The sequence below is a fragment of the Bombyx mandarina genome, chromosome 07 (genome assembly GCF_030267445.1).
Source record: "Bombyx mandarina strain Sakado chromosome 07, ASM3026744v2".
In the NCBI taxonomy this organism is placed as follows: Eukaryota; Metazoa; Arthropoda; class Insecta; order Lepidoptera; family Bombycidae; genus Bombyx; species Bombyx mandarina.
The window spans coordinates 9,123,991-9,150,213 of record NC_143214.1 but is presented as its reverse complement, the minus strand read 5'-3'; the positions used below and the strand labels follow the sequence as shown (position 1 = coordinate 9,150,213).

Below are 26,223 nucleotides of genomic sequence, written 5' to 3'. Positions count from 1 at the left end.
CCAAGATTTCTAGCAGTTATAGTCAATTAGTATTTAATGTAGTTTATAATACCTATATTATTATTAATGTATTATTATGGATTTCATATTTCTTAAAATTACTCATTTTAATTTTACTTTTCTAATTTCAAGATGTTTTCTACTATTGCACTGTCGATTGCGCCTATAATTGAGGTGACATAATATTTGTCATGTACTTATTGACAATTTGGCAATGCTTTGTATTGATTATCACTTTGTTGGTGCAACTAAACCAATAAATAAATATTAAATTTAATTAATTTATATATATACGTAGATGCTTTAACTGTAACAAGCCCTGAATGTTAGTTCAAGCTTCGCAACGATACGAAACATATCCATATTTGATTAATATCCGAACAATTTTTTTTTTTTTATTGCTTAGTTGGGTGGACGAGCTCACAGCCCACCTGGTGTTAAGTGGTTACTGGAGCCCATAGACATCTACAATGTAAATGCGCCACCCACCTTGAGATATAAGTTCTAAGGTCTCAGTATAGTTACAGCGGCTACCCCACCCTTCAAACCGAAACGCATTACTGCTTCACGGCAGAAATAGGCGGGGTACCTACCCGTGCGGACTCAAAAGAGGTCCTACCACCAGTAATTATGCAAATTATAATTTTTGCGGGTTTGATTTTTATTACACGATGTTGTTTCCTTCACCGTGGAAGTCAATCGTGAACGTTTGTTAAGTACGTATTTCATTAGAAAAATTGGTACCCGCCTGCGGGATTCGAACACCGGTGCATCGATACATACGAATGCACCGGACGTCTTATCCTTTAGGCCACGACGACTTCAAAACAACAACAACAAACAATTGTAATTTTTAAAGACGCGATAAACAATTTGCGCCGTTCGTACATCTATCGGATATGGTTCAATAAACTATTCACATTTGGCGGTCCCAAGTTCGGATTTCACTGGGGTCTAAGTACCGAAAACATCCACTTTAGACACAAATACAGCCAAAGTCTAATGCATATAATATGTAACGAATATGCTGATTCCGATAAGAATCTAACTCGATCCCCCCTGGTCGGGGTCACTGACCTCTAGATTAACGAGGCGGTCTAATATAGAAGAAAATAGATATAGAATATAATTGACGAAGATACAGGCTTTTAATTTTATTATTTTTTATTATATTACTATTAAATCGAGGGGAGAAAAGGCTATTTGGTTTAAGGGACATTTCGCTTATAACGCGACATTTATTATTATTTAATTAAAAGCGCCTTTTATTTAGTATTAGCATCACCAGTTCGGTGTTTTTAATTGAACTTCAATTAAGTTTACTCCATTGAAATATATGAATAAGTTTTTTTTTGTTATAATATTATTTCCAAATTTTAAACTTTAAATAGCTCTCGTGTAAAGTTGCAAAAATTTAGCTTAAAGCAAATACCCCTCGATAATTATTATCTTATTTTATTTTACTATGTTAATAGATTTATAGCAGAAATGTTTTTGTCACGGAAAATTCTTCCGAAAATAAATTCCCGTATCACAAATACTATTTGGATTTATTCAAAACGTCCAAATGACTGTTTTACCCTCGTCGAATCAGAGATCCAATTGCGCCAATCTATTTAGTATATTTAAAAATAACTAGTACGTTTAGTTAGGATTAGCTGAGTCCCGCGATGTTACCCGCGATTATTGTCGTACCGCGGATGCCGCCGTGGGGCGAAGCTAGTCTAAAAAAGTAGCTTAAGTTACTCCTTATATCATCAGCTAGCAGTGAAAGTCCCGTAAAAATCGGTCCAGCCGTTTTTTTTTTTTTTTTTTTTTTATTGCTTAGCTGTGTGGACGAGCTCACAGCCCACCTGATGTTAAGTGGTTACTGGAGCTCATAGACATCTACAACGTAAATGCGCCACACACCTTGAGATATAGTTCTAAGGTCTCAGTATAGTCACAACGGCTGCCCCACCCTTCAAACCGAAACGCATTACTGCTTCACGGCAGAAATAGGCGGGGCGGTGGTACCTACCCGTGCGGCTTCCGTTCCAGAGATTAGCCGGAACAAACAGACAGACATACAAAATTAAAAAAATATGTTATTTTGGTATATGTACTGTGTATACATACTTACGCATTTAGTAAAAAGTGGTTATTTTATTATTACAAACAGACACTCCAACCTTTATTTATTTGTATAGATATAAACAAAATAACAAACTAGGCGTTGGATGGGCCCGCATGGAAAAATCAATAATGTAGATTCGTGACTCCGATATATTTGAATAGAAATTGTCCAATTTACTTTGGCTGTGGGTGGAATGTCACCGCGTGCATTTTCCAGTGAGACCCTGCCGCTGCTCCACGCAGATTGCTTGGTCGGCATCAGTAAGGTTAATCAGTGTTCAGAGACCCATCCACGGATGAAGAACAAATTCGAATCGTGGTTATGATCGTGCTGTTATACGGGATTCTATAAATTTAGACTGGATTTAATTAAAACTTTTACAATAATTACGAAATACAAAAGATTTAGTATGGTATGGATACAGTATACCCGATCCTATAGACCGAATGGTAAACAATTGACGTCGCCCAAAACACGTCATTACAGATCCTTCCGATCCATTAACGGTCCTTTTTGGTACCAGAAGCACCGGTCACCGTCCACGTCGAACCCGTCGCTTGCGACGAAGGGCTCGACGAGCGAATTAACTCATAGACACCGCCCTCTGAGTTTCTCGCCGGATCTTCTCAGTGGGTCGCGTTTCCGATCCGGTGGTAGATTCTGCGAAGCACTGCTCTTGCTAGGGTCAGTGTTGGCATCACTCCGGTTTGAGCCCCGTGAGCTCACCCACTAGTTGACGTTACGCTGAAATAGCCTCTCTAGGCTTTGAGCTTAGGTAGGAAAAAAAAAGATAGGCGCGAACGCGGCGAAGGATGGAGACGAACTGATTAAATGGAGCGGGAGTGGTAATGAGGTATGGTATGGACAAGGATATGGCAAAGCTGATGCAGCAGGAATACGGTAGGGTCTGCATATTTACGGTACTGAGGCCCGGATATAACAGTGCGGTGTATAAAAATACAAATTGCAAAGACTAAGGAAAAGGCATTAGGAAAAAGCTCGCGCGATTGAATCCCTACTCGAAAATACAATCATAACAACCTTATTATATCTAGTGCCGTTCCATTATTAACGTTCTTAAAACGGCTTATCCTCCTCCTTGCATCGATAATCCTCAATACTGAGGGTCGTGGCCTCCTTTAGTAACTTTCTCATGGATTATCCTGCGTCACCCCTGCCTATTCTCGGCTGCGCGGATAGGAACGTGGGCTGAAGTTTTGAAAGTAGAGCGTTACTGATCCGACCAGTGTGCTTATTGCGAGTTCTTTAACGCTCTCGATAACGTGACAGTTAATTCGTATGGAGTTGGAATGATTGCCTACGTTTGCCGCTAGGGACGCTGTTCCGACTGCATACAAATCTGAGTTAACTTTACGCTATGGAGAACGTTAAAAAACTCGCACTAAGCACTCAGATTACACTTCTGCCTTCTGCCTTTATCCGCACACCTTGCCAACAGGCAAGTTATGGTAACAACCAATATCAATAAAAAAACGAATACAGCTCTTGAAAATCGGAAGCCAAACTCGTTAAATACTAAACATACATGACCGATGCTTTTCATATATTTCCTAGTATTACGTATGTTTCTTTGTTCACCAACATAGTTGCAAGGCTTCGCAGTATGAAATGGCTCATTAGCCACAATGTGATTGATTTCAAATCGACTTCGACTTTAAAGGCCATAGCGGGTGGCGCTGTTCACGTTGATGTCCAAGGGCTCAGGTAGCCATTTAAAAAAAAAATATTATCACATTTGGAACAGCAGTAAGAAAGATCTAATTGAGAAAATGAGGGTGCTCAAGAATTACGCTACTTTATAAAACTACGTTGACTCTACAGTTTGGATATTAAATTGATACAAATTTTTTACTTTGATATTTTATTCTAAATCGATTAATGAAAATGTGAAAGTAGATCCTCCACTTTGTGTTTGAAAGATCATTAGAAAAGAGCTCGATGCTAATTTTATCACCCAAACTAAAATTCTAAGAAGAGGTCGACGAGCGAACTAACGCCCATTGAGTTTCACGCGGGATCTTCTCAGTGAGTCGCAATTCTGATCCGATGGTAGATTCTGCGAAGCTCTGCTCTTTTGCTAAGGCTACTGTTAGGAAATTCTCTCAGGTTGAGCCCGTGAGGTCACCTACCCGTCCAGACGTAGGTCCAGACGTAGCTATTTTTTTTTATTCGCAGCCCACCTTGTGTTAAGTAGTTACTGGAGCCCATAGACATCTACAACATAAATGCATCACCCATCTTGAGATATAAGTTCTAAGGTCTCAGCATAGTTACAACGGCTACCCCACTCTTCAAACCGAAACGCATTACTGCTTCACGGCAGAAATAGGCGGGTGGTGGTATCTACCCGTGCGAACTCACAAGAGGTCCTACCAACAGTAACAGTAAGTAGCTAGAATACCCTCTTAGGCTACCAGCGAAAAGATAGGGAACAAAAAACATCTGTCTGTAATTAGACTGTCTAAAAATACGTGTCGCGGACTACTGCGGTCTTAAAAAGTTCTTACTTCACCACAATTATTCGGACCCAAAACGACTTAAGTCAATTGTTTCAATCTATGTATACTAATATATAAATTTACAGTGGTTTTTACGGATGTTCCGTTATAATTACTGAACCGTGCATCCGATTGACTTGAGACTTGGTACCCATGTAGAAAATACATGTACTTAATGGATAGGCTAATATTTATATGAGCGTTGGACTCCCTACACCAGTTGCGGGGGCGTTAATGATGAGAATCTTTGTGGGGGTGAGAAATAATAATGTTAATTTTAAATGCCCAGCGAAATGGACCGGTACAGCTACAGCAGGTACAGCAGTAAACTTATAAGATTGATAATGTGAACGTTCCGGTCTCGATTTTAATGCGTAGTCCTGATTCCGCCGAGTCCCCGACATTAGCCGAGTCGACTCGAACACGCCCGAAGTCCACCGAACTATGACTCACTGACGCAGGTGCTTCACCCTCTTCACACATTCAGAGATATATTGGGATACAATAAAACCCCACAGCAATGTATGTTGCATTGAATAAAACGTAATTTGTAAGACTTTTCGAGAAAGCGTTTCATTATGCTATTGATAATTTATATTTTACTGGTGTTAGGACGTCATTGTGAGTCCACACGGATAGGTACGACCACCCTGCCTATTTCTGCCGTGAAGCAATAATGCGTTTCGGTTTGAAGGGTTGGGCTACCCCTGTATTGTGAAAAGTGAGACCTTACAACTCATATCTCGAGGAAGGTGGCAGCATTTACGTTGTCTATGAGCTCCGGTAACCACTTAACATCAGGTGGGCCGTGAGCTCGTCCACCGACCTATGCAATAAAAAATAAACCGTCACAACGTCAATGCCAGAGTCGACCTTGATACATTACGCCAAGTCTCAGTTGCTTTGGCTCAAACTGCAAAACCAAAATTCCCTGCGAGCCAAGACTAGCAACATTTTTTTTATTAGACATTTTCTCAGATAAAAGTATTTCACAGAAATATAACAGGACCAAATAAAAATATACTTGTATGAATTAAATAATTCAAAATGCAACCGGACATTAAGTAATAACATAGTTAAACCACTAACGACAACTATATTTGGGAGAGCTTAATGATTTATGATATTAAAACACTAAATAATTTAACCTGATAATTGGTTTTTTTTTTATTCCTACAAATACATATTATACAAATTTGCGTTTTAGTGTGTATGTTTCGTATTTTAGGCTCGATTTACGTCACAATAAGCAAAGATGAATTCTACTATATTATACAACTATAATTCTATCTAGCGGCACATAATAGATAATACTGGTCATCTCTGGAAGAGACCTTTACCTTTAATCGAGAGGATTCTTGTTAACAAAACTATATATGTATATAATTTTTTGATTAAATCTAACTTTTACTAATTAATATCTTCAATCACATTATTATTCGCAATGGAAATAAATTTAAATAAACTACTTAAACATGATATTATTTATCGTTCTTTTTTTTTAGATACATTAAATAAAATAAAATAAAACTTGAATTCGTGAAAAATTCGGTATGCGCACTGTTTTTTTTTCTTTGAAATTGTACTATGAAATAAAAAGACATTTTATTTCATTTATTTATTCATTATTAAGCAAAGACGCGCTTGGCCCCATTCTGTGAACTTTTCACGGGAATTCTGAATGATACGAATCGTCCGATTCCCTGTAATCACTCTTTTATTCAGTCCGAATATAATTTACTAGATCTTTACTATCTTAGAATTTAGAATTTATTCTAGATATTTTTTTATTTTAGAATTTAGATCTTAGAATTTACTAGAACTTTGAAAAATCGGTCTTCACTGAACAGAACCACGGCTCTTAAATAGTCCGTAAACCAGTGTTTTAGTCTCGGCGTATGTATATTTGCATTTAGGTCGTGCGGCTCCTGTTACAATGGCGACCGGCAAGGCTGCTCCCGCCAAGGTTAAAGACCGGATCGAAACTTGTTATTTTTTTTTATTAAACGACTGATATTTTTCGAATAATGCTTGGTCACGAAAATATCATAATATTCTATGAATTAATGATGTGTATGGCATAAGTTTTCTTGTCGAACGTAATCTGTCACAAATTTCGAACTGTATTACTAACAACATGCTTGCATTTATTTGTAGGTTAGTGACGTTTTCATACCCGATCCTGTGGACCGAATGGTAAACAGTCGACGTCGCCCTAAACACGTCTTTACGGATCCTCCCGATCCACTAACGGTGCTTTTAGGTACCACACCAGCACCGGTCACCGTCCTCGTCGAACCCGTCGCTTGCGACGAAGGGCTCGACGAGTGAATTAACCCATAGCGACACAGCCCACTGGGTTTCTCGCCGGATCTTCTCAGTGGGTCGCGTTTCTGATCCGGTGGTAGATTCTGCGAAGCACTGCTCTTGCTAGGGCCAATTTTAGCAACACTCCCGGTTTGGGCCCCGTGAACTCACCTACACGTCAAGGAGAAGCTAAAATAGCCTCTCAAGGCTGTCAGCATAGGTAGGAAAAAAAGAAAAAAGAAAGTGACGTTTATAAAAATGTTCAAGAGCATCCTCCGTGTTAATAGTAAGTAGGTTAAGTAGTGTAATTGTTTAATGTATAGTGTGAGTAAAATTATTTTCTTACATTATTAAGTTAGATTGTTATCGTGTTTTTTTTGTTGTCGTATAGTTTTAAGAGCCATTGTGTACAAATTCGTCAAATTTGTCTTGCTTAGTCGTGCGCACATGGCGTATAAATGTACATTGCTTCCCGCCAACTGTTTTTCCTGGTCGTTAGCATATTAATAACTGGACAGTATAGAACATATCGAGGAATAAAAATATATTTTGTTTAAGCAACATTATTGCGACTTTGTAGGAGAGCTATTTAAAATTTAAAAATTGTAAAAAATATATATAATAACAAAAGATCTTCTAAGGCTATTTGAATAGAGTAAACTTAATTGAAGTTTAATTAACAACATCGAACTGTTGATGCTAATACCAAATAAAGCGCACCTTTAATTACAAATTACTGGTACAAATTACAAATATTTACTGGTGTTAGGACCTCTTGTGAGTCCGCACGGGTAGGTACCACCGCCCCGCCTATTTCTGCCGTGAAGCAGTAATGCGTTTCGGTTTGAAGGGTGGGGCAGCCGCTGTAACTATACTGAGACCTTAGAACTTATATCTCAAGGTGTGTGGCGCATTTACGTTGTAGATGTCTATGGGTTCCAGTAACCACTTAACCAGGTGGGCTGTGAGCTCGTCCACACATATAGGCAATAAAAAAATAAAAAATAAAAAGATAAATGTCACTTATTAAGAGAAATTTCGCTTAAACCAAATAGCTGCGATATATATTTATTAAAAAAAAGAAGAAGAAAAATGTATAAAATACTGTCAAAGTTTTACTGAGAAAAGGCAATATTTACTTACAATCACTAACTGTTTACGATAAACAAACCACACCAGATGTTCCAATAAGTACTTCCCAAACTATAACACTTAAAGTCCTTATCAACAAAACAATTTCACTCGAAGATCCAATACTTAGGCATGGTTAGACTAAGGACATCTTATCAAGTAAAAGTAAACACACAGCTTCGAATACAATGAAAACTCGACCTTAAAACAGCGGACCAGTGCTTATTATTCCTTTTCTAAAATCAATCTTTATCTGAACGTGTGTTATATCATAGGGTGACTTTCGACAGTCCCCTTCAGACGAGTGCATAAATCAGAGCGCAGGAGCAGGACAGAGAGATAGTCTTTATAAATCACGCACTGAATGCGCAGAGATAAGGCAAGAAATATCCCATTATGAGTATTGAATGTTCAACAGTAACTGTTTATTTAATGACAAATATTAATGCGCAAACTATACCTATGCTAGGAGCGTATAAAATTTTCCTATATTTATCTCACTAATGTTTTATATACAACTAGATGATGACCGGTATTTTTTTTTGATAACGCCATGTTGTGGTCTCTTTAAAGCAGTTAGTTGCTCTCAGTTAAGAAAAATAGTATTATTATTCGCCAATAGATGTCGGGAAGAGTCACAAAGTTGATTATTGAAAACACGAATAAAACAACATTTTCTGAAAATAAATCGTAGCTAGATCGATTTATCGCCCCCGAAATCCCCTGTATACTAAATTTTATGAAAATAGTTGGAGCCGTTTCCGAGATTCAGATTATATACAAGAATTGCTCGTTTAAAGGTATAAGATAAGATAACAATGTGTTTTCACTTCCTTCTCCTCAACATGGTGGTCGTAAATATTCAAGTCAACCACGCGTGGTTCGATTTTCAACCGCAGTTCTCTGTTACGCGCTTCTGTTATTGACGGTATATGGTTACATGACAACACGTCCCATCTGTTGTAGATTGGTTACCAGAGTCTGTAGAAATAAGCTTAAGGCGCCACCCGCTTTGAAAGTCTGGAAACAGAAACTTAGCGTTCAAATTTGAAGTCGTCGTGGCCTAAAAGATAAGACGTCCAGTGCATTCGCGTTGAAGCGATGCACCGGTGTTCGAATCCCGCAGGCGGGTACCAATTTTTCTAATGAAATACGTACTCAAAAACGTATAATTTGCATAATTACTGGTGGTAGGACCTCTTGTGAGTCCGCGCGGGTAGGTACCACCGCCCTGCCTATTTCTGCCGTGAAGCAGTAATGCGTTTCGGCTTGAAGGGTTTGGCAGCCGTTGTAACTATACTGAGACCTAAGAACTTATATCTCAAGGCGGGTGGCGCATTTACGTTGTAGATGTCTATGGGCTCCAGTAACCACTTAACACCAGGTGGGCTGTGAGCTCGTCCACCCATCAAAGCAATAAAAATAAAAAATTGTAAGGCGCTTATGTTTCGCGGCAGAAATAAGTGGTTTTCATATTAATCTTATAAAAATACAGGTTAGTTAAAACTAGTGGTCCCCGGTAGTCGAGATTCGACTATAATTAATTGAAATTATAACTTTGTACATTATTATGATTCTATTGTCAAAGACTAATAAATCTATTTAATCACGGATTTCGCCAAGACTAAATACACTTTAGACAAATTTAATAAAGACAAAACAATATTTAATCTATTCTCAATTTGACCACAGACTATAAACTGACAGGCTGCAATAAGAAAAGTTTGACAATAAACAAATACCTAGTATGCATGCGTGTGTGATCAAATACACGGTAGCGTGTGTAATGTTGTTTTTATTGATTTAATGTACTTTTTATGCATAATTTAAAAAAATATTAACATTCTGCACTCCTCTCTATTCTCTATAAGTGTTGGTAAATTTCATACTCCTCCGTTCGCGCAATTTTCGTAAAAAGGGGTACAAAGTTTTTGCTTCACGTATTAATCTATATATATAAAAGATAGTCGTGTTAGTTACCCTATTTATAACTCAGGAACGGCTGAACTGATTTGGCTGAAAATTGGTGAGGAGGTAGCTTAAAACCAGGAGAAGGACATAGGATACGGATTTTTATCACGTTCCCATGGGACGCGACATAAAACGTGGTATAACAAAACGCAACTGACAGCTAAACGTAATATATTCTATGGTTAATTATAATAGAATTTTGAAGTTGACCGGTTGATGTGTTTGAAACAAACCGTGTGGCCATAGATTATACACTTAATATATTTGAGATAGATGCGCAACTCTCATTTTTATTTTTGCTTTAGTTAGAGCCCAGGACAGCAGGCGTCGCTGCTGTCGATTATTAATCTCCCTACCCCCCACCAGGTGGCTTTTTTAGTAATTTTAATATTTTTTATAATTAACTCTCTTTATGAAAAAATCTTATCGTTTAGAATCGCTGAAATTCCCGGTAGTACTTATGAAATATTAAAGAACGTTTGATTGTGTTCAGCATTCTAATCGATAAGACCTTTTCATACAGAGAGAAAACAGTTTTTTTAAATAAAAAGCTGTAATTCTCTGTAAGCTATTTAATTTCCCTATATTACAAACAATTTACTGTTAAAAGATAGTATGAACGTACAATTGTATAAAATTTCGAATAACAATAACTCCTCTAGATTAATCCTACTAGAGTACTTAATAACATTAAATCGAAAGTTATCTAAAAGTTAATTAAGTCTAGATAATCAAATCATTCAATGTCACTTAAGTCATTTGTGCGAAATATAAACATGTCAGCTTTCCATTACAAACATAGTAGACAATTTGAATTAAATTTAATAAATTTGTTTCTTAACTATAGCAGTTCTTGCTTAAAGTTGATCGTGACAGATCATGACCTTGTATGAAAATATTACATCTATAAACACTACCTATGCTTCGTCATACAATAATTGTCATTTATACTAGCATTGTAGAGATAATACACACACTAAAGTGAATACTAAATTATTCTTAGCATTCTTATAAACATTTAGAAATTTAAGAAACGATTAACCCACAATCATGTTCATAACATGTGACATTTTGTTCTGCACAAACGTTTTATTACATGATTTGAAAAACAAAAAATGTTTAAAAAATGTAATGATGATTTAAAGTACTCTTAAATATTGATAGTTTGTACTTAATGACGCTTATAGTAATCTTAGACATGATTACATTAGTTATACTTTTATTCCCTATCTAAATTATTTCTATTCTGACGTTTCTGATGCTTTAGCTTTGGTAATACTAGATGAAACAAACAGCAGATTGAAAGAAAATCATCTTAAAGTTAATTACATTCATTACAAACCATTAGTTTACATTTTGTTAAAAAAGAAACTGGTGTTCGTTACATGCAAATGAATTATAAACATACACATGCAAACATAAAATGTAAATTTATCTTTTAATCCAAATTAAATGTACACTAATATTACATCTAAATAATAGAAAGGGTTTCGAAAATTTTTATTGCACTCAACAGCAGACGAGCACGCAACCCGGCCCGTGATAAGTGGTCACCAGTGCTTATAAACTTCAGCAGTGCCATAGGGGTTGCTGTCTATCACTTAAGTTTTAATAAATTATTAATATACTCAGTCACAAGCATATTGATTTCACATAATGAAAATGTAAGAAACATAATCGTGTTTGGGCATTTTCATTTATATCTGCTCATACAGAAAACACAACTTAGCAAATATATTCCACAGTAAATCTAAATAATTGCAAATAATGCTTTTAAAGACCGTTGACTTTTGATCATTAATTAAAATCATCTTCTCGTAGAATTTACAAAAGGTTATTTACAAAAATTTATATCAGTATTTTCATATATTACTAACTTACTAATTACAACTATTCAAACGTAATACTATAACTATAAGAACTAAACAACCTATTTTAAAACAAAATTGGCATCAATTTAGTTCTTATGAACTATTTCAATTATTAATTTATCAATTATAAACATATTTAAAAAAAATTAAGATCCCTTGAGAGTTCACGTTCCTTGCTGAATCAGTTTCTCTTCTGAAACGGAGAAACAAAGTATCTTAAGTATGTAACAAATATTGAAAAAATACGACCATGAAAAATTTAGTGTTAATGTAATCTTACTTACAAATTAATATATTACATAACACGTTCTGGTTCAAATATAGTGCATCAATATTTTCATGTTTCAGACATTTTAGTGCTCCTTATAATTTTTCCATAAAATTTTGTCATTATCAAACCTTTGTCTACAAAAATAAAAACATTATTTTATATTGGGTAGAAGGATGAACGTGGTCACAGGCCACTTGGTGTAACTTAGTTATCAAACACCAGGAAACAAAACGTGAATGCCATCATCTAACTTTGGATGTGAGATCAATTGTGCTGTATTTTATTTAAACAGGAAAGCATGACTGATTGATCATTCCAAAAAACTAGTTCGGGCCCACTTGACAATAAGCATATAATACGCTGAGTTGCAAAACATAAATACTTCCACCCACTCGAGACAATTTTATTATCTGAGGTGTGTGTGTGATAGTACGAGACTTAATACCGACTGTTTTGATCAAAACTTAACATATATGATAGCTAGGCAGCAGAAATAGGAAGGACCATTAGTTGGTGCTAATTCATTTAATTATATTATGAATAATAATTATGTTAGCAAATAATATACCGGGAAAATAGTGTAAACTCACCGTTATCAAGGCATCCGAAATAGCATTTCATTTTCGATCTTCGAGGCATGCTGATTTTTAATAATAAACATTCTGTAAGAAATGAAAATAGTTACACAGGCTTACGAAACGCTAACGAAGAAAAAAGTATTGGAGCCAAGTTATGTCTAAAGAGAATTCAAAACAGAGTTTCTCAATGTCTAATCGTCTAATATTCTCATAAAGCTAAAAGTTGCTCTAAATTAATACTACAACGTAAAATAACTCACACCAAGACCAAAAAAAAACGATTTAAAAAATTAAATCGTTACGACATTTTGAAAACTTTTTTTTTTTTTTTGAGATTGTTTTACGGCCCTGGAATTTTGAAAACTTCAAAGCAGTGTTTCCACTTACGTTTTTTTTAACACATTTTACCCTAGTTTCTTTTGAATTTACCCTAGAATTTCCTAGACAACTTTCATAAATCCTTTATATGAGTCGACTATTATCAAAGCCGGCAATCTGACTTTTGGACAATGATTGGTAAATCAGAAAAACGAATTATTGACTTTATATTCCATTGGCAGTCACAAAACTCTTCGGAACGACATCTTAGATAAATAACAGGTTAACTATTAACCTTTATTTAATGCAGGTTTTGAACCGTATTCTTTGAAGGAGACGATTATATTCAAATAAATCTGTATTGACATATCAATAAAATTTTTTTGTCCAAATGCACAGATTGCCACCTTTGATAATAGACGACTCATATAGAAAGCGTAAATAAAATACAGAAAATAAACCACAGCATATTATTTAATGTAGGTATATATAATATAAACGCCCCCAGAAGATCATAGATCTATAGGATTAGAATTTTCAAGGAAGTCGACGCATTGCTTTTATATTCTTTTGCTGCACAACCTAACACTGTTCGGTTCTAAAATTGAGCAATTGTTTGCTGGCAAAGTTGGGAACTTTCTATGAAGCAAGCCGTTCAGGGTTTCATTAGAAAGCCTGTTTCTTTTGTCAGTTTTTAAATTTGAGAACACTGAATAATCTTTCCACCTCAGTCTTTGAAGAAGGAACTGCTAGCAAAAGTGAAATGACAATTACAAGGTTTTCGTAAATGAAATTACCATGATAATCTTTCATGGTACATGAAGTACCTGTATATTACAATACAAGTAAGTTCTGGTGACATCAACGAAAATAGGTAAATAAAAATTTGGCGGATTATACTTATTGGGATTCTGGGGAATCCCTAAGAAAAAGCAGTGGCTTAATCTATGATTTACTTTACTAGAGGGTTACTGTTGAATCAAACCTTTATAGTTTTTATACACAACTCTGTTTTATTCTTTTACTTGTCAACTCGACTTAATGTCATTCTCTCTCCATAAAATAAAATGTTCATTGTTTTACTTTAATTATCGTTTATTTTAAAATTCACAACAGTTACTAGTATAGGCTTTGCTTTTTACCCCGAAATATCCTAAATCCTGGTATTTTTTAAATTGTCTTTATCATCCAAAATATCAGCTATTTTTCCCTAAAAAAGGGAGAATTCCCTAAAAGTGGAAGCACTGCTTCAAAGTACGCTACATTTTTTATTGAGTCAGAACTCATATCTGCCATCTAGTGAGTTTATTAGATCATTAATGCCTAAAAGTTACAAAAATGACGTCGCCACAGGAGTAAGATGACGCTAGTTGTATGTTATTTTCCTTTGTATGGCAGTTGCACCCCCCTGCGTGTGGCGGAACAAAGTTCGTCGGGTCCACTAGTATATATAGATATAGAAATGTAAGGGTTTCGTTTTGGACATGACATCAGTGATGTGAAATCATTATTGTCAACTCGTCTTTCCCTGTGATTGGCGATTGAAGCTTGAGCTCATTTCGTTGCATTTTCTCAATAAATGCATATTCAGTTTCGATTTGTTACCCAACCAACTCAATTTTTGGAACACGGTTATTTAATCAACTCATTATATAATCGCGAAACGATTTGTCGGCCGAGATAACTGTTCTTCGTGGTAAATCATAAGTTGCTCGCATTAAGAGAGGGCAGTGACGTCATCTCGCCCCGATACCATCCAATGAAGCTTTAGTTATAAAACAGAATTTCGCATTAAATCAACCAACACTTGTGTTTTTGTAAGAATTTTTGGAACATTTGTTTAATGTAAGTCGACGCATAAAGATTTTTACACGACACCACGTTTATTAACCCTTTTAGTGCTGAGTTTATTTTCACATACATATATTGCAGAAATTGCTAAAGTATTTTTGAAAAAGGAATATATCCTTATACTATTATTATATTTTGCGTTGTATGATATAGCTACCGCCACAGCACAATCTTAAAACCAAAATATCGAAACCACTGGAACAACTCTCGAATGTTCTAGAACATTCATTGAGTGTTATTCCAGTACAAGTAACGCGATCTGTCGTCAAATAACATAAACAGATATCGAAACAACTGGAACGTCTCGAGAATGTTCTGGAACATTGTAGTCTTTGTCGAAACGACAAGAAAAGCGTGGCATAGTCGACATGAGGAGAGTTCTATTTGAAACAAATCGAGAACGGATGATCTCAAGAAAGCAAAGACGTGGTCGACGTGGATTGTTATAGTGGTCTTCGTTAATTGTCGTAAAAAATCTATATAATAATATAAAAATTAATTGCTGTTCGTTAGTCTCGCTAAAACTCGAGAACGGCTGGACCGATTTGGCTTATTTTGGTCTTGAATTATTTGTGGAAGTCCAGAGAAGGTTTAAAAGATAGATAAATATGAAAATGCTCGGAATCAAATAAAAATAACAATTTTGTTTTTCCTTTGATGTGGCCCCCGTCGGTGGGATACTTTTTGTTTGTTATAAGTTTATTTCATAAAAAAGTTTAGGTGTTTTATTTATCGATTGAGGCACTACGAAGTCTGCCGGGTCAACTATTAAATAAATAAATAAAACATTTATCCTGAGCCACAACTCCTAATACTGCAAATTCTTTAACAATTCCTATTACCAAATGTCTATTACAACATCTAACCTAACGGTCATTACGCGCTGTGTGAATCAGAGAAAGTCAATGTTAAAGACTAGATCGATTGTCTGTGAACCGCCTTAGACTGTAATTGTCAACGAGAATATAATTGAGCTTTTTATACGCCAGCGTTAAATAAAAATCAAGAAAAACAAAGAAAAATCGTTACAAAATTATAGCTTGGGGCTTTTGGAATATCAACTCATTCAGTTCATATATGTAGCTTTCGATTCCCACCATAATTTAATAGAAATGTTCATACATTGAAAATGTTTGCACGTTATAGAACTGTTTTTATTCGTTAAGAGCGTTCTCGCGTCCCGCGCCATGTATCTGAGCTTAAAATGATGTTTTTGGAAATTTATAAATCTAAAAAAAACTAACATTCAAAGCATATTGGAGGCTAAAGTAAATGATCTGTTTGGTGTGTTTACATGCAACATGACTTAAAAAATCCTGCCCTGGTAAAACTGGTAAGGCCTCCGGGCCACCAGTAACTTCTCAAACATAAAACAAAAATTAAAAAGAGACATCAAAAATTTTGATTAAAATGTAGAAATTAATGTCCATTACATTAATGTACAATTATGTCTTGATTTATCGAATGCTATGCCGCATAGTCGCAAAATATTTCAAACATTTTCGTGATCCCCGAGAAATATAATATAACAGCTTTTTTTTAAATATATACAACCGATAAAATAATCATAGAAAGTTTCATCAAATCATAGAAAGAATATTTGAGACGAGATGAGCATACGAATTCACACACACCAGACTAGTTGTAACCGTCCGCTTCGCTGGACATTTAAAATTAACATTATTATTTCTCACCCCCACAAAGATTCTCATCATTAACCCCCCGCAACTGGTATATGGAGTCAAACACTCATATAAATATTACCCTATCCATTAAGTACATGTATTCTCTACATGGATACCAAGTTTCAAGTCAATCAGATGCATGGTTCAGTAGTTATAAGAGAACATCCGTAAAAATCACTGTAGATTTATATATTCTAATATAGACTAGAGCCATCAATAATGCTGGAAATCAATATAAAATCAAAAGATTAACGATTCGCTAATTAACTAAATGAAAACCGGTCGGAATATAACACATAATTAGAAAATGATATCGTTTCGCTTTCCCTTTCGTTCTGTCACCAACTCGCTGATCCACGGAAGCTTTCACCCAAAGCCACATCCCAATAAAAAAAGCCCACATCTAAGCGAATCGCAACGAAAAATTCGTTTCGTATCTCTTTAGTCTATCTACAAATACAACTTAGTTGGTTTTCATTTAAACCTCCGAATCCAGAATGACTAATCGGCTGATGATGAGAATAACTGATGGTAGGATCTCTTGTGAGTCCGCACGGATAGGTACCACCACCCTGCATATTTCTGCCGTGAAGCAGTAATGCATTTCGGCTTGAAGGATGGGGCAGCCGTTGTAACTTTACTGAGACCTTATATCTCAAGGTGGGTGAGCCTATAAACATTTACGACAAATTCTGATACATGTAAGTATAAAGAAATAAGAAACATCCCTATTATTTATTACTTGCCTAGAACGAGATCATTGACATTATAATTTAGGGGGTTTTTTCCACTTCGAGACATTAGTTCGAATCCTGATCACGCAGGAGCCAGTCACCGTCGACGCCCTAGACACGTCCTTACGGATCCATCAAATCCAATAACCTTTGATTTAGACACCTTCGGCTCTAACACTAGGAGCAGGCTTAGGGACCCCGGTAGCCGTACTCGTCGAATTCGACAAAGAGGACGTGATTCTGTCGCGATTCCGATCCGGTAGTAGATTCATTCGCGAAGCAGCTGCTCTTGAGTTGTTAGGTCTCCTTCGAAGACGCTCGGACAGCTGTTAGCAAATCCCACCCCTCCTGGCTGAGCCTTTGCTCGCCCACCTGTTCTGGTGAAACTGGAAAGACCTCCGGGCCACCAGCAATCTTTCAATCATAAAAAAAAACATGTGTTCGAAATAGTAATACAGCGGTCTTCCTAAAAATGAGAAGGCAAAGTTATAGCTTTTACCCGAGCGGGCTAACTATACGTCCAGTACAAATATTTGATTTCCTTATTCCCATTAAATTTCAGAATAAAAAAAAATGCTCACAAATTTTCCTAGTATCGGAATGTAAGAATCGGGATGCATTTCCTCTTCATATCCACCACGCAGGCGTTTAGCTCCGTGAAACATTTAACAAATTAATGAAACAATAAAACTACTGTTGCTGGAGATGATATTTGTGTGACCTACATCGTGGAAGGTCCGTGCGAACTATGTGAAGATATCGTTCCGATCGTATCGAAGTGTAGTGCTGTGTCGCATGTCTTTTGACTGACAAGAGATGGGATGAGATATGTCGATGAAATATATCTAGTTTTTTTTTTTTTTTTTGAGGTAGTTTGGCAGACAAGTTGACTGTGCATCTGATATATAAAGAGATCAAATTCGATTGAATCTACAAAATTGGCAGAGTAATCCGGTATAAAAATTGAAAAAGTTTAGGAAAAGTATAATATAAGCGTGGAACACGTAAGACGTAACTACGGCCAGTCTTTATTTAGAAGCTAGGTCTTGCACGCAGCTTCGCTTGCGTGATTTATATTTTATACCAAATTTCGTAAAAGTCGAATCAGCGGCTTGGGCGTTAAAACGTAATAGACAAAGTTACTTTCGTATTAATGATAAAAGGTTATTTGGTTTAAGCGACATGTTGGCATTTTACAGGAGATCCATTTAAAGTAAAAAATGTCATAACAAAAACCTTATTCAACTATTTGAATCAACGTAATTGAAGTTCAATTAAATACATCGAACTGTTAATACTAATAATACCAAATAAAACGCACCTATAATGACAAATGTAAATGTCGCGTGTTGAGAGAAATGTTGCTTAAACCATATAGCCTTTCACCACTCGATATGTAAATTCCAACTAACAACATCCAATAGTACAAAAGGAAATTTATTTATTTTCAACGACGAAAATATTTTTGCTATAATATTCCGCTTCACGAAACGAACCTCAAAGAAACACACCAGTGTGCTTAGTGCGAGTTTTTTAACTTCTCGATCGCGTAAAAGTTAAGTCAAATTTGTATGGAGTTGGAACAGCGCCCCTAGCGGCAAACGAAGGGAAGCAACTCCAACTCCATACAAAATTATCACTAAGGACGCTGACGGTCACCGTCCTGTCGCTTGCGACGAAGGGCTCGACGAGCGAATTAACCCACAGACACAGCCCACTGAGTTTCTCGCCGGATCTTCTCAGTGGGTCGCGTTTCCGATCCGGTGGTAGATTCTGCGAAGCACTGCCCTTGCTAGGGTCAGTGTTAGCAACTCTCCGGTTTGAGCCCCGTGAGTTCACCTACAAACGTTAGGGCGAAGCTGAAATAGCCTCTCAATGCTATCAGCATAGGTAGGAAAAAAAAATTTTTTTTGATGAAGAAAAAAAAAGAAAATTCGCTATGTTCAGTAGTGTTACCAGTCTTTATTTAGCTAACCCCTATTTTGGTTACTTTTATTAAAATGAACAGATTGTTTTTATTTTAATGTTAAGCAATTTTAGAACTATTTTTGTATGTAAAATTTTAATTGTACGCAATAAAACGGTGTGAAACTTACCGTTACGCGGTACAACAGTCTATCTCTGAACAAACCGGTTTCAAATGATTACCCACAAGACTGTGTGATCTCAAGTGGCTACTTTCTTTACCACAAACAATAACAACGTGTTCTAGTAGCATTATTACTTGAAACCACACGTTTTCACTCTTCACACATACCACGTTATGGTAGGTTGAGTGGACTTATCGATATTTACCACCATTTATTCTAACGATCGTTAATAGTTTACGATGAACGCCTTAATGAGTTATGGCCACTTCATAAGTAACTAGTTTCGTATCGATTCTGGGAAAGCATTCATCGATTTATCTTTCTTTTCAGATCTGTTATCAGGACAATCATGACATCTACCTTATCAGTGCGGGATCGAGCCTCGCCAAGTGACGTCGTTTGAGTCGATATTAAAAAGTTAATCCATAGCCATAATAAAATTCAGTGCGTAACGGGATCGCCTATCGATAACATTCGATCGGTAAATCGTTCGCATCCCTAGAGCTTCCAAATTTCAAACGAGTACTTCGAAATTCGATTTGAAAATATTTAAATTCGCGCCGCGTCCGTTAAGTGGAAACGTTTTTCGAATTTTGTAACCAGTGTGTAAGTGGACAGACAGTACAGAAGTCAGTAAACAAAATGGCGAGTACCGGCGGTGAAATTTGGCTTCAGTGGTTCGCGTGCTGCTACCAACCCGCGGCTCAGGCGCAACGAACCCGCCGGAGAATAGACAGGTCCATGATCGGCGCGCCCACGAACTTTCAACACACGGGCCACATAGGTGAGTCGAATTCATAATCATTTGTATGTTTTATAAAGGAAATCCTTCATCTAAATTCAATTTTATTCAAGACTACACAACATTGTACCGATGATTGAATACGAAGTAACATTTGTTGCATTTCAATTAATTCAAAGATCTGATTTAAAGAAAATGCATCAATCGCGTGTTCATTTGCTTAAATCATTGATTTCGTATGTGAGCCTGAGCAGATGGGTAACGCCATCCTTTTTTTCGCTACCTATGCTGATAGCCTTGAGAGGCTATATCAGCGTTACCCTAGCGTGTAGGTGAGCTCTCGGGGCTCAAACCGGAGGTCTTGCTAACACTGGCTCCAGCAAGAGCAGTGGCTTCGCAGAACCTACCACCGGATCGGAAACGCGACCTAATGAGAAGATCCGGCGAGAAACTCAGTGGGTAAATCGCCACGAAGCAACCGTGAGAAAATGGATACTTTAACATCATTGTCGATAGCAGCGTTCACGATTTGGGCTTTGGCCACTGCTTATCATCAGATAGCCTGCGAACTAGTCCGTTAAAAAAAGTCATATAGTGTAGATTTATGAATATTAAAATTCCTTCTTCAAGATTCATTTCTATTCATATATATACATGTACAGGGTGTCCCACAAGTTAACATATCATATATCATAAATGTAAATATATCTGACTGGTATTACGCAGTTGAGATAATAATTATCTGCAGGTAAATGTCGAAATAATTCTTATCAAAAACACTTCAGGGTGATCAGGTGTAATCCTTGATATCGATAAAACGAATGTATGCACTATCGATAACCTTAGTTGGGACAAGGTGAACGACCCAGCGACAACTATTAAGGGTGGTTTAAGGTTTAACAATTTCTATAAGTTCGAAATTGGGCATCTTCCCTTAGAGAAGGAGATTGATGAAGTGGCTTTAAGGGATAATTTCGAGTCGCCATTTGCGTTTAACGTTTACGATCGTGTAATTATTATTATTTTTAATTTTTTTATTGCTTAAATGGGTGGACGAGCTCACAGCCCACCTGTTGTTAAGTGGTTACTGGAGCCCATAGACATTTACAACGTGAATGCGCCACCCACCTTGAGATATAAGTTCTAAGGTCTCAGTATAGTTACAACGGCTGCCCCACCCTTCAAACCGAAACGCATTACTGCTTCACGGCAGAAATAGGCAGGGCCGCGGTACCTATCCGTGCGGACTTACAAGAAGTCCTACCACCAGTGAAAACGGTCAATCCAGTCAATTTACGGGAAATCAATTTTTTGTTACGGAGTACAAATAACAAAGTCAATTTTTGAAATTGGTGTCGAAAACAATTATGGCACCCTAGACATTCTAGAATATTCTTCTATACTGTGTCATCGTAAGGGTGGCTAGACAAAAAAACAAAATTTTATTAAAATTCTCATTACAAATAAATGTAGTTGACGGGTAGATACCCAAAACTTTGTAGATCAATAATCTTTTTATAGAATTACGGTCTTTGTGATAACATGGCAACACATTTTGAAGCTAAGTCAACAATATCTAAAGCAATTCGTATTGACGCTAGTAACGTTACGTCTTACCGTAGTTAAGGTCGTTAGGAGGGTAATATTGCGCGTGGCGCCCTAACTACGTCATACGTGTGCAATCAGTTTCCATGTTCAAAACGAGATTAGATTGTATTTATTTGAATGTTGGTAGCTAGTCTGACAAATGACTCGTTTTTGCTAACGTAAATGTTTGTCGAGAAATCAGTGTTTATTTACATGTTTAGAAAGAGACAGCAATATTGAATCAGGTTTGGCGGGATGATGATTCCCATACAAACAACAACAAAGAGAGCCGCAAGAACATTACAATCTCGATCAGATTAAGATTATGCGAGATTAATAATAGACCTTTTAGCGTTTGACATAATGGTTAGTTTCTAATGGACATCGTATATGTATGTATACAACTGTTACGTAAAACTAATTCGATTCGTATTCAGCATGCATTGGCGTTCGTCCGAATTTGGTTCGCCGAGAACTGTACCGTGTCTATATTAGTAAAAACTATGCGTAAAGTCAGAGCCTACAACTTATTCGGTTATTCTAGTGAAAAGAAAATGTCGAAAAATACATTCTAAATAACAATAATAGCATGTCCAAATTCGAGGGTATTCTTTGAACAAACCTCAGGCAGGGGTGAAAGTGTGCAAAATGTATAATAAAATACTAAAAACGAAATATTCACGATAAGTAAATAAAACACATGTCTACGTAAATAATTTTACTGGTGTTAGGAAATCTTCAGTCCGCACCTGCCTATTTCTACCGTGAAGCAGTAATGCGGCTTGGTTTGAAGGGTTTTTTTTTGTCAGGAGGAAATCACCGGACTTCCGCCCTCCACTGGGGATGGAGGGCGGGGCATGTCGCAGTTGAACCGACTAAAACCTCCTGTCGCTCAACAACCAGCATCCAAACCTCGCATGAGACAGAACTCATAAAAAGGCAAAGGGGGGGAAAGTGAAGCGTTTAATGCGGAGCACATCTCTCCCATCACCCTCCCCCTCGGGACATCGGACCGGCGGTCGTCGGCGCCACGACCACCAGCCCTCTCGGTCGGCAGGCTATCCGAAGTCCGCCTAGATGGCGCCGGTTAGAATGGTCTATCCTACGGAATACCCCGCTGGGTTAGAACCAACGTGGGTTGAGAATAGCCGGCCTTCCATCGCCCGGATGCTCTTACATAAAACGCGTGCAGAGCAGCTTGCACGTCGTCTTCTTAGGCCCCCTTCGCCGGTCCCCAGACCGACATGTGAGGGAGACCCGAAACACTTAGAGGGCCAGGGCTTGGGAGAAATCCGCCTCCCTGGTCCCCGCTCGACGGCGGCGAGCCTGCGCGTCTCTCACGCGCCCCGCCGCCTCCTTCTGCGAGATGGTGCACTCGCAGAAGTCGAGAATCGCTTTACACGACTCGTCGTCACCGAGCATCGATGCCACAACACTCGGCAACGACAAGTCGTTTCCTATTTTTGCGACGAGGACACGGCGCCACCCCTTCTATTCAATTCACAAGAACCGGGCGAATCGCCTCGACGGTCCTACGACCAGTCGAAGGATTAGCCAGCCGTCTGGACCATGACTCCAGCTGGTTTGAAGGGTAGGGCAGTCGTTGTACTGTTAAAACTGAGACTTTGAACTTATGTCTCGAGATAGGTGGCGGCATTGACGTCTTAGGTGTCTATGGGCTCCAGTAACCACTTCAAACCAGGTGGGCTGTGAGCTCGTCCACTCACCTAGCAATAAAAAAAATTTAAAATGATATTTTATATGGTCAGACAAGTTTACAGTGCACCTTCTATCCTCGGTCACAGCCCACTGAGTTTCTCACCGGATTTTCCAGTGGATCGCGTTTCCGATCCGATGGTAGATTCTGCGAAACACTGCTCTTGCTAGGACTAGTGTTAACAATGTCACCAGGAGGACACCAAAGCCGAATGAGACACCATACTCACGTATTATGTTAAGTATTCAAATTTAAAAATCTTTTTCTTTCTCGTAATACATAAACTCCAAAAACCTACTTAGAAACTCAATCTAGGTCGTTAGGTCAAACTTTAATGTAAAATACAAACATTTAGAATCGTAAAATACGATAATACGAAGCAAAAATCAACACGGAACATAATACAACGCGATGTCCATCTCTGATTTCGTTACGTATTCTATAAAGCAAAAACAGAGTCCGGTTCACACTGCATTACAACATCTAGGTGTTTAGGTTAAACACAGTTTAGAAATACCGCTACGGAACTTTCTAGAACGAAAATAAACAATGAAAACGCGATCGTAGATTAAAGAATTAATTAAAGGAATTGATTCAATGTACTAACGAGTTGACGTCCCGTCTTATGTTAAGCGACTGCTGATTCGCATAGACCAGTGGACGGCAAATCGTGGCTCTTTTGTTCCTCGACTACGAACCAAGACGCCTTCAGCTCTAACGCTAGGAGCAGGCTTAGGGATCCTTATAACCGTGCAACGTAACCCATGCATCAGGCCACTGAGTTTCTGACCGGATCTTCTCAGCGGGTTGCGATTCCGATGCGGTAGTACATTCATTCGCAAAGCAGCTACTCTTGAGTTGTTAGGTATCCTATGAAGGCGCTCGGACAGCTGTTAGCTAATCCCACCCCTCCTGGCTGAGCCTTTGCTAGCCCACCTGTCCTGGTGAAACTGGAAAGGCCTCCGGGCCACCAGCAATTTTTCAATCATTAAAAAAAGGCGAACGAAATGTTTCCGTATTTAATAGCTATGTAATTATTTCTGGAATAATGTCCCTTACTAAAGCAAAGCATATAATGACTCTTTTAATAAATTTCAACTGTGCATTATCTATATTTGGCTCTTTTGGATGATGATTGGACGAGGCATAGACGTATGCTGATGCCCATAGTTCGGTACGTGAATCGATCAGTCAGAACTAAGGAGTAGTATCGAAACAACACTTCTAATGCTAATAAAAGCTTATTTGTCATTAAAGCTATAATACTATTTCGCTAATTTACGTTAAAATGAAATAATAAAACTGAAATAATATAAATTAATATAAGTTAGAAACCTTTGACAATATGCAACGTTTTTTTTATATATAATTCGCCAACAGGCTTTTTTCGATTATTTCCAATAATTTAAACACTCAGTACGTTTTAAAATAATATCCTTTCAGCACATTATGACAACATAAGTAAAACAATTGCGTATTCATTAATTAAAGAAAACGAATAATACAAAATATCAACATGGTATATTAAAATATAGGTAAACAAAAGCCAAACGTGTTTCCACAATAAAAACAACACAAGAGTAGATGGCGAACAGAAATAATTGAAATTAATGAAATTAAATTTACGAAAAAAAAATATTTAAACAGTAAAAAATACTACTTAATAAGTGCTTTTGTGACACCAGTCTTTAAACTCACGTCCAGTTATCATGAACCTACATTTATAAAACATCTTAAACATTTTTAAATTAATTATGAGTTGAATTATTTATCACCGGATAATTGATGAGGTATTCCGGGATTGATTAAGCTGGTATTTGCGAAACAATTCTTAATCAGTCATCATGAAACAAGATAGCTTCATAAAAATTTTAATTAAAAATTAATGTTAATTAAAAAATTACTTAAAAAAGTTTATCCGTGTCAGATACCAATACACAATTCAATTGTCAAATAATATATGTGTCCGTACTTTAAAAACTTAATGAAAAAAAACACTTAAATACCAAACTAAACTAATGATGAAATTAATTTTCTCGTATTGATACTGATTTGGATTTTAGAGGGAACCTAGAAAATTATTATAATGTCATCGGACCTTGATGCGTGAGCAAATATTCAAGATAATCGGAGCTTTTGAAGTAGGCGAAAATGACATTAAAAGATTTTGTTACATACAAATTAAATATACGTACATACATCAAACCCAATAAAGAGGTAGATCTAAAGGAAGTTTGAAAATGGCATCTGTGACAGAGAAGCTGAGAAGTGCGCGTTTGGGATGGTATGGACATTTGACGAGACGAAATGAAAATGAAATTAGTAAGAGAGGGTTAACTATGAATGTGGATGGATATAGAGGAAGAGGTAGACCTAAGAAGAAATGGATGGATTGCGTGAAAGACGATATGTGAGAAGGGAGTGAGCGAAGAAATGGTATATGATAGAGGGGTATGGAAGGAGAAAACATGCGCCGACCCCAGGTGACTGGGAGAAGGGCAGGAGAATGATGATGATGACATCAAAGCCAATAAACGTGTTTTAGAAGGAGGTTCGATCGAAAGACTGAAGTTTTTTTTCCTGCCTAAGCTTACAGCCTTGAGAGGCTATTTCAGCGTAACCTTAGCTAGTAGGTGATCTCACGGGGCTCAAACCGGAGTGATGCTAACACTGACCCTAGCAAGAGCAGTGCTTCGCAGAATCTACCACTGGATCGGAAACGCGACCCACTGAGA

At 37.1% G+C, this 26,223-nt stretch overlaps 1 protein-coding gene and 1 long non-coding RNA gene across 2 annotated transcripts in view; one reads left to right on the top strand and one right to left on the bottom strand.

Annotated features, from left to right (window-relative positions):
* Positions 1-26,223, top strand: part of Spec2 (CDC42 small effector protein Spec2) — an 84,466-nt gene that overhangs the window by 35,946 nt on the left and 22,297 nt on the right. The window contains exon 2 of the mRNA XM_028169665.2: positions 19,773-20,226. Within this exon, the coding sequence (XP_028025466.1) occupies positions 20,085-20,226 (142 nt within the window). The 5' untranslated portion in view covers positions 19,773-20,084. The remainder of the gene's footprint in view (positions 1-19,772; positions 20,227-26,223) is intronic.
* LOC149502659 (uncharacterized) lies at positions 10,602-13,131 on the bottom strand. Its single transcript, XR_016323329.1, has 4 exons — positions 13,025-13,131; positions 12,777-12,848; positions 12,200-12,320; positions 10,602-12,108 (listed from the first exon to the last, which is right to left on the bottom strand). It is a non-coding gene; the product is annotated as an uncharacterized LOC149502659 (long non-coding RNA).